Raw genomic sequence first — 10,811 nt, 5'->3', positions numbered from 1 at the left:
ACGTTATACATAGCAATTGAAGAAGGATACTTCCAGTTCTGAGTTGTATATCCTAAGTTCAACAAATTGTCAATTGTGAAAGGGCGTTTACTTGCCTCTTTTTTTTTTTTTTCAGTTCCAAAATAATAATAACTAGTCGCTAACCCGTGCGATGCACGGGAAAGTTGTTGATAATAACATGTCAATCAATTGACACAACTTCCCTAACATTAAAAAAAAAAAAACCAATATCAAGGTATAAATTATATACCAAAGCAATAAAATCTATCACATACAATGAGATATCGTGGTAACCAAATACTTGAGATCATAATTTAGAAAATATATAACTTGTATAAGTACACTCCAATACAATTAATTACAGATAAATTAAATTCCAAACAACACTAGCACTTAGGATATCAGCACAAAACAGCAAATTGTACAAAGCAAATATTCAATATATGGTGTATCATTAACAATAGTAATAAGAATCAAACACAGCTTACCTTGATTAGATCAACAATAGAGCATCACATTTCTTACCTATCTTCCTCCTTACGACTCTCCATGTATTATGGCTTCTAGAACTCATAAGAAATTTCATCAAACACCATGTGTACATGTAAAAGAAACAACACTTAATGAAAGTGAACATTACTAAAAATGTCCATACTCAACTTTAAAATAGTAGCATAATAGTCATAAATCAATCCAAAACTATAAATCAATCCAAGTACAAAGAACTTGGCCATTTCATTGTACTTGGATTCCAAGGCCAAGTTACAACCCACAGCTTGGTATTTGTTAATTAAGGGCAGGTAAAGAGGAGTATTATCCTCCTTATTTTTCTCCCTCAATGGTCCAGTAGAGTGATCTTGCAGCTGCTAGTAAGTCCATATGACCAAAAGTTTCACTATATGTAGATGGCCAGCATTTACTGCTTCATGAAGAGGAAGGTTGCCGCTGGAGTTCTTTTCTGTGACAAATTTTTGGCACAGTTGGATCCTGAGGATTGCTTGTACAAACTCTTCATCGTCTGAGCTTGCAGCAGCAAGATGAAGGATTGTATTCAATTCAGGGGTTTTGTCATAGAGAGGAGAAAGTTCCATATCATGCCTTCTTTTTTGGATTAAATCAATGTCCCTATCTGTTATAGCCTTGTACAAATCAGGATCCATGCTTGTTGCTATCATCAAAGTTCTGCCAGCTTTGTCTTCTGACTTGCTGAGAAATCCATCTCTCTCCACCTTAACTGTGCCTGAGTTCCCACGAATTCTCTGCATCTTAGAATTAGTAAATGCTGTATCCATCTGTGCTTGAATAACTCTGCCTGAGATCCTGGGAGCTCTCTGCATCACAACATTAATATATCCTGCTGTTGCATGAGCGGTCCGCAGTGCCTGCAATACTGTAATCAAGAGATGTTACCATTAATTTACAAAATAAGATAACCTAATCACGAAGTTTGCCCAGTATATGTATTGAGGCACAGTGAAAATGAAAAATTCACCATCAGTGGCAGTGTGAAAAGTTTATTGCCTGTCAATTAGAGAATTGTCATGGAGGAGGATAATGTTGCTTTTTTGGAGCAAAGCAATATTCTCACCTTTTTCATGCTCGCACAAGCTGGAGCTACTCACACCATTTTCAGCTATCATTGAAGGGCTGTCATCAACTTTGACTGGCTTGTGGATACCTCGATTTCTCTGCAACGTGTAGCTGCTCACACTGTGTTCTTGAGCTATGTCCAATACACGATTAATGTTTGGAGCTGTACATAATAAAGGAAAGGTAAATACTTGACTGTCCATAGAAAAATGCAAGAACCCGCAACAAAGTGAAATAAAATAGAATACCATAGAAAAATCTTAGTAGAAATAACATAAAGTAATTCACAATTGGCAAATCAACAAAGCAAATTAACAAAGGTATCTAAAAGGAACCTTCACAATTGATTGTGCTTCCATTGTTTTTTTCCTCCACACCCAAACAGATGCTCAATTTGGTTAAGTTTGTCTGATCGTGAAAATACTTTGGAAGCTTTATATCAATCAGCTACGAAATCAGAGAAAGAAATCAATTTAAAAAATAATAATAATAATTTAACAAATCCTTAGGTGTAAATTAATTGAAATCAACAATAATCAAACTGAAAGCAATTCAAACATTAACGAATTAGTAAAAATAAAGATGCGATTCATACTAACGGATTTAATCATTTTTTTTTTTTTTTTGGTTTCCCACAGTGTTTCCTCAAGAATTACCTTCTTTGGAAGAGTCGGCAGTTTTAATCAAACTGAAAAGCAATTCAAACATTAACGAATTAGTAAAAATAAATAAAAGTTAAAACGTTTCACAGATATCTAATGCGATTTGTGCTAACGGATTTAATCGTAAAGAGAGAAAAGAATTACCTTCTTTGGAAGAGTCGGCAGTTTGGGCTAATACCTTAGAGGGAATTAATCTGGAAAAGAACATATTCGATACAAACAGATGCCTAGTAAACTAAAATTAAAACAAAATCAAAAAAGACAGCAACTATTTTATTTTGCTCGTGCTATACAGAATATTCAGGAATAATCGAGATACATAGAGCACAATTCGATTCAATCAATTTTTATATTTTAAATCAATAATTACTAATTAAGAATTATCACTCAGAGATGTTAATTCAATACTAATCATAACGCACAACACATACTTTAGTCTCGAATTTCTCTGATCAATTCAAAACCCTAATTAAGAGCGAATTGAATTGGGATTTGAATTCATACCTCACTCGCTCACTCACGAAGAGGAGTGTTTACCTTCGCAATCGGGGCTCTCGTCGAAGTTCTTGGAGGGGTACTTGGCGCTGACCATGCCGACCTCGAACACCAAGTCTTCGCCGGTGGATCGGATCCCGGTGATGGACCACCACCTGAACAACGCACGGACCCGAATCCCGTCGAGCTCAACGATCTTACCCGAAACGATCTTTCCCCTGACTGTCCTGGAATAGGTGGCGAGGTAGTTGTCCGGCGGGAGAGTGATCTTGCAGTCGCCGCCGAGCTCGACGGAGAAGTCGCCGGAGGTCTTGTTTATGGAGTAGCCATGGACTAAGGAGGGTAAGAGTCCGACTGGGAAGCCATAGTTGGTGAGCTCAATGTGGGCCGCGGATAGGGATTGGGTCGGTTTCGGGTTCGGGTCGGAGATTTGGGCAGAGATGGGTATGAGGAGGATGAGAAGAGCGAGGGTGGTGGAGAAGAAGAAGAGGGATTTTGGGGTCATGGTGTTGAGTTTTGAGTTTGACTGACTGATGAGAAGAAGAACGCGGTGTTGTGTTTGCGTGTGGGGGAACGGCAAAGCGTGGTTTGGGTTTTGGAGGAAGGAGAAGGTAGAGCGTGTTAAAGGCTTAGGGTTCCTCTGATTTTGCGTTTAAGTATTTTTTTGGGTTTTAGAAAAGTTTTTTATTTTTTGGTTTATGATTTTTTTTTTTTAAATGATGTGCTGATGTGGAAAAAAGTTTCTTATTTTTTGGTTTTTTTTTTTTTAAATGATGTGCTGACGTGGAAAATTGTGGGAGCTTCAAAAGCTTCGGTTTTATATATATATATATATAGATAATAACAACAACAACAACAACATTGTAAATACAAAAAATAACAGAACAAATTCAGAGTTTACTTACGAGCAACAACACGCACTCCTCGTAGACCCCTTTTTTTTTGTTCATCAAAACAAATCAACACGAACTCCGTGAAAGTCTCGAAGACGAAGACCCCTTTTTTATTTATCTATATATATATATATATATATCTAAAAGCCGAACTGTGCATTTATTGTTTTACGCGTTCCGATTCAGCCACCTCAACAGTGACGCCATTATCTTTTATTTATTTCTAATTTTTCCTATTTATTTTTTAAAACAATTTTTCATTTAATAAGGTGACTTAAAAAATCCAATATTTAACAATTAAAATATTTTTAATCATTATTTTTATTATTAATTTTTCAAAACTCTCCCTCCCTTTTATCTCTTCATCTCCCCACTACTTTCTACCTTAATATCATTCATTCTCTACCCTTTTATCTTCCTTTATTTTGACTCTTCTTATTCTTAACATATTACTATAAATTTGACGTTATCTTTTTCATTCTATACATAGTTTTCTCACACAAAAAAAGTTACTTCTCTCTCTCTCTCTCTCAATTTGTTTTTCATTTTTTTTATTGCATTCATACTTAAGTTGATGAATTTTTGTGTTAATTAGAATTCTACTTTAGGTTGATGCAATTTAGTTTTATGTTTTAAGTTGTTATCTTTTCTATTCTCTTTCATTATTAAATATTATCCTACTACATTATACATATAGTCTATAATAATATAATGTTATTATATTACATAAAATGACTTGGATAATTTAATGTTTATTGTTATATATATATATATATTATTATTATTATTATTACTCTTTTTTCTTCTTATCTTATTTTATTCAACATTTAAATTCAATCACATCCTCCATACTTATGCAACACAAATCAAGAAAATGGCTAGACATACACTTTCCTTCCTTTACTATACATTAGGAGAATCAAAATACTTGTGTGATAAAAGGTCATATAATTTATAATTTAGATAGCACTCTTTGAATGTGTCTAGGTCTATAGATTGAGCAATTTGTAGTCTTATATGGCTATTGAGAATGGGATTTTTGAATCAAGACTAAAAAAATATGGACTACTAGATATCATTCAGATAAAAACCTTTATCATGACTATATTAATTTTTTTTGCCACAAATTTAAATCACGCAAACTTAATAATTTTATATTATGTGTTATCATCACGTCTGCTTCTTCTTCTTCTTCTCAAAAATATTATGTATTATTTTTAAAGGATGCCAACAATATTGATCTTATGAGAAAAGTTATATAAAGTATTGAGGAAAAAAAATGTTTTATATTACAATCTACTAAAAATGCTTTTTTAAAAATTTAAACCTTTCTATTTTTCATATCACTAACATGTTTTTACAGTTACCACATGTGATAACTTAAGTTTAAATATTCTTATGCTGTTTCGGCAAAAAGAAAGAAAAAAAAAGTTGTCACAAAACATGAGTTCACGTAAGGCCACCAAACTTGATAATTTGCAAATGATGGAACCATTTACAACAATATTTGCATAGTTATATAGTTCTAGGTAAAGCAATCAAGCAAATTTTTAGTCTTCAAAAAACACATATCTACCAATGGTTAAACGTTCACTTTGAGTAGTTTTAACTTTTCATATAGTTTTATCTCTACATATTCATCTATTTTAATTTATATTTTTTTAACAAAACTTTAATTTAGATATTTATAAGTAAACAATGAAATAATGATTCATGAATAATAAATAAAAAAATAAAAAAATCATCTATACATGTTTATTTTGTGCGGTCTACTATAATTTAGATGATTATAACTTAATAATGAAGTCTATAAACAAGGTAATTAAAAAAAATCATATTTCTACAATTCAAAAAGTTCCCATTTCTTTCTTTCAAAAAAAGACCTTTTACATTTCCTTGGAAATTTTTTTAATATTTTTTTAAATTTTGACATACCACTAACCTAACTGCTTCATACATTAAAAAAAAAAAAAAAAAATTTAATGCTCATTATTACTTCCGTTAAGATATTATAGATGTCTTAATTGATTGAGACCAAACTAGATAAATGCCTTTCATATTTCCTTAAAAAAAAAAAAAAAAAAAAACCTTTGATATACCATTAACGTAACTACATCTATAACTATTTAACTTATCAATAACCATAAAAATACAACTAGAGAGGGAACATACAAAGTAATCAAGAATAAATGACAGAAGAAAAAATGAAATGAAATCAAACGTCAATAGTAACCATTATTTGGAAAATAAAAAAGTGGCCAAAAGGAGTAAGAAATAAAATAAAAATGACTATATAGAGGACATTAAAAACTTTATAGTGCAATAAAATCAACCACTACATTCACTTAATTAAATCAATAATCAATAATTAAATATAATAATACTAAATTTAAACTTAAAACTAATCAAACTCTAACTAGGGAAATTATATTTCCCTTCATAACTAAAAATGAGATGTTCTTCGGTAACTTAGAAATTATATTAGAAATAAAGTTGAAAATTTTTATAACCTCATTTTTTGACATTTCATTTAACCTTTTATATATATATATACACACACACACACACACACACCATGACTTAAAAAAATCTAATGAACAAATTTCCCTCCTATTTAATGTCTATGTTGTGCAAATTATTAACCAATAAATATATAATAATGGTAATAAACGATATAAACAAGATTATAAAAAATATGATAAAACTATTTTTTTAAAATTATTTACAAAGTATAGGAACTAAAAATTTTTAGTTCCTAAAAATTATCACATGCAACACGCGAGTCTACGACAAGTATATATTAATAGCCAAAGTTAAGAGAAAATCCAATTAAATTCTAAATTGGAGTCTAATTTTGCGCCATGTGTCTCATCTAATTTTTAAATTTGTGTGTCAAGTAAATTATTAGGTGCAAAAATTAAAGAGTCTAAGTTCAATTAGATTCTAAATTGAATTTTAATTGGTGTTTAATTTTACGTATGTGTTCCATCTAATTTTTTAATTTTTGTAGCAAGTAAATTATTGAATGCAAAAATAGAAGAGTCTAGATCTAATTAGATTCTAAATTATATATATATGTAATTGTGATTGTTTTTAAATGTATCCGTGCATATGCACAGGGTTACACACTAAAAGTAGAGACCTCATGTTGGAGAGCATGGAGTTGTGCCAAGTGGCGCATTCCTTGAAGTTTTGTTTTTTTTTTTTTTATTTAGGCTTCTACTTCAAAGAGTTTGCATTTATATCAAATTATTACTTCATTGAATCAGCTAATAGAGTAAATGTATATACTAAATATCTATAGTTGTGCATTAATTATTTATATTAAATGAATTTATAAGATTATTTTTATAAACTTTATTTAAGAAATAATTTTTAGTTGGAATAATAATATTAGATTTACAACATTGACATTATTCCTCATGTTTAGTTGTTTTGACAAAAATTAACACAAAAACTAAAAAAAAAAAAATTAAAATTTGTGAATTCACTAAAAATTAATCTTAACCCTTTAAATTTCTTGATTCCTTTTAGTGACATGTGATATATATATATATATATATATATAGACACACACACACATACATATATGTATGTATGTATGTGGAACTAACATTGTAGTATTTATTCTATGTAAATAGAAAGATAATTAATAATGAATATGTTTATTTTGTTATATTAATTATTTTAAGCATAATGAAATTTTAATATCATTTTTCTAAGATTTATATGAGAAAAAAATGATTTTTTTTTATGTGATGAACAATTGATTTGAAATACGGTATTCTTACTAAAATTTTAGTTGACTTTGCAACTATTGAAACAATGTCCAACAAAAAGGGAAAAAAATAAATAAATTTACTAACACAAAATCCAAAATGTAAAAGAAATAATTTGAAGGATATTTGCATTTTTTGTAAGCATGAAACATGCCTATTTATATGACCCAATATATCATGCAATTTTCAATTTAAAAACGCATATATATACTATGATCAAATCACTACACTATTCTTAGTGTCTTTCTATATTGTCTATAAAATAACTAAAGATTACCTTTTTTTACAAAGAAAGTTATTGAAATTTTTTTATATACATCGATAGTTGAGTGTGAGGGATTTGAATTTGAATGTTTCTATTAGAAATTGAGATGTCAACCAATTAAACTAAATCTTATTGAAATATTGGCGAAAACTAATAATGAGTTGCACCACACATCGTGCAGGAACTCATGAGCTAGTTTATTCATAATAACAGAACACATACAGAAATAGCATTAAAGCAGATACTATTTAATTGGGCCAACCAAATAGGGAGGCCCAATCACAAATTGTTTTTCTTTTGAAAGCCCAATAACAAGCCCATGTCACTGCTAATCACCGTTGTTCTTAAAGTCCAACATTATTTGCGCAGCCACCAGTACTTCATCGATTTCCCTCCACAGCTTTTCTAACTTCGGCTTCACCTCTGTTTCCACCCACTCCATTCCTTGTTCATTTTTTATTTTAACAATTATTTCTTTTGCCTCAGGTGAGAATAAATCTGCAAATAAACAAGTGTCTTTGCATCCTAGTTCGTTTGACAAGGCTACTTGACATTTTGAAGCTTGCAATTCTTTCTTTTCATTCTTTGAAGAGGACGACCCTGATTGCTTTTCTTCTCCTATAGCATTGATGAAGTCACACCACTTTTGTACATGCTGTTTCTTTGCTTCCTTGGTAGTATTAGCATTATTCAACATTGCTCTCATCACTTTGACTGGGAAATGGAGTATGAGTTTCTGAAACATCTCTGTATCTTGAGGTGGAAAAAATTCTGCGAAACAACAATCATCTTTGCATCCCTTTTTCATGATCTTGCATGCAGCACACGTCATAATATCTGTTTCAGAAGCACAGAAAGACAAATACAAAGTCATTAGTGTCCATTTGCTAATCAAAATTGAGAATCTATATATTGTGTATGGAAACCTTTGCTCGATAATATTTCACTATGCACTCTTGTATGTAAAAGAGACAACCTAAGAAAATATCACAAACAACTAAGAAAGTGGGAAAACAAAAGCGATCCAGTTTGTGAGTGAAATCCCACATTGGCTAATGATGATAAAAACAAGGTTAATATAATGTTGGAGAAGAGTTGAAAGACTTTGAAACATGAGAAGAGTCTACACTACCACCGTGAGGACCACCAAAGGGAAAAATATGAGAGGCATATGTAAGAAAGGGAAAAATATGAGAATATGAAGATTAGGACTGAAATGAAGAAAGGGAAAAATATGAGAATATGGACTTCGGAACCTCATACAAGATATGGACTTCGGAACATACATAATACTGAGAGGAATATGTATGAAAGGGAAAAATATGAGAATATGGACTTCGGAACCTCATACAAAACTTTTTAAATAGGAGGTTGGCAAAATCTAACACTACCCACAAACCCAATATGACTAGTGGAAAAAATTTTGAGAAACAACAATTATCTTTGCATAAATTGATTAACTATCCAGTGCATTAACTATCAAGTGCATTCTCACATAAAAAATGAAGGAGTTTGATCAAGTTTGACTTCGGTACATATAGAAAATTCATGCCACAAAACTCTTTAAATAGGAGATTATTTTTTAAATGTGAGAAAGAGTACACATATAATCAAATAGTTTGTTCAAGTGATTTCTCACTATTTCAGAGAAAGAGTACACATTGACTAGGAGTTTACATGTATAATCAAATAGTTTGTTCACAGGAGAAAGTTTAGTGAGTGAAGGAGGTAAGATTCCTATTTCAAGTGATTTCTAGGAGAAAGAGTACACATTGACTAGGAGTTTACAAATATAATCAAATAGTTAGGTAAGATTCTCATATTTAAATATGAGAAAACTCATTCTACACATATAGAAAACTCATGCCTGTAAATCTGACATAAAAAAATCTAACATGACCCACAAACCCGATACGACTAACCTGTTTATAAATAGGTCATGACAGAGTTCAAGTCATATTCGGGTCAACACAACTGACCTATTTAATAAACGGGTCGTGTTCGAGTTCAACATGCGAACCTGTCTGACCTATTTTGCTTATAAAGATATTAGCTTTTGTTATTACTATTGCTTAGTTTTTTGTTGTAATTATATGTTTATTACTATATTTATAGTTGTAATTGTATTTTTAATTTTAGATATATAAGAATTGATAACATGTTATTCAAGTCTGGTATGACCTATTAATCAAACTGGTTATTAAACGAGTAATTTGTATTGACCTTTACATGACTTGTGAATTAAACAGGTTAACCATGCCGTGTCGGGTCAACCTATTTAATAATCAGGTTGTTTTAGGGTTGAGGTTCTTGACACGCTTACTAAACAGGTCGGATTCGGGTCAACCCATATAGCCGAATACTTATAGCTCAACATGACACAAACCTAACTCGCAAACACGAATTGCGAACCCTAATAGTACCCATAGGAGAAGAGTGAATATCCACAAGAGTGTGAAGAGTATAGGAGAATAAATAGGAGAAAACTCATTGAAAAATAGTGAAGAGTTTAGAAGAAAATTAGGAGAAAATTGAGAAGTGAGTCATCAATTAGTGTCACTTTTCTCATCAGTTAATGTGATATACATTTAAAAGTTGTTTAAATTTCTCAAGATATTATTTTTTTAGTCAACATTTCTAATTTTATAATTTTAATTAATTTATTTGTAACTCAAATAATTATCAAATTAATTATGATATTATTATAGACTGAACTTAAAAATCTTGAACCACTCATTTTTCTATTTCATTGAACAATTTTGTTTTTAAAACCATGCTCAAAAAGTTTTTTTTTTTGGTATAAGCCTAATGATAGATTGAATTTTAGACCTCTAACTTTGTGGCAAGTCTTTTAAGTCAATTGAACTCATCACTATCTTTGAATGAATTTATTTATAACAATTTCAAGCACTTTTATTATTGAAGTCTGTGTCTAACTTTTATCTTCTGGTCATCATTAGAGGGATGAGTATCCACCATCCTAAAGCCTTGGTAAAAATTGTAAAAGCTATTACAACCTTACAGGAGCCTCACAATTTTATTTTAACTTCTTATCATGCCAGTGGAGGGCATAAGGTATTTTATGAGCTCATCATGAATTTTTTGGCTTTGCATACTTCTCTTAATC

The 10,811-nt window shown here is 30.7% G+C and overlaps 1 protein-coding gene across 1 annotated transcript; it reads right to left on the bottom strand.

Moving 5' to 3' along the window:
* Window positions 1-2,676: 2,676 nt before the first annotated feature.
* On the bottom strand, window positions 2,677-3,310 carry LOC115987902. Its single transcript, XM_031111511.1, has one exon. It carries the CDS (start codon window positions 3,250-3,252, stop codon window positions 2,770-2,772), a length of 483 nt encoding a protein of 160 aa, XP_030967371.1. The 5' UTR covers window positions 3,253-3,310; the 3' UTR covers window positions 2,677-2,769.
* Window positions 3,311-10,811: the final 7,501 nt, after the last annotated feature.

The sequence above is a fragment of the Quercus lobata genome, chromosome 4, assembly GCF_001633185.2.
Source record: "Quercus lobata isolate SW786 chromosome 4, ValleyOak3.0 Primary Assembly, whole genome shotgun sequence".
Taxonomy (NCBI): domain Eukaryota; kingdom Viridiplantae; phylum Streptophyta; class Magnoliopsida; order Fagales; family Fagaceae; genus Quercus; species Quercus lobata.
This window is presented reverse-complemented; position numbering and strand designations above follow the sequence as displayed.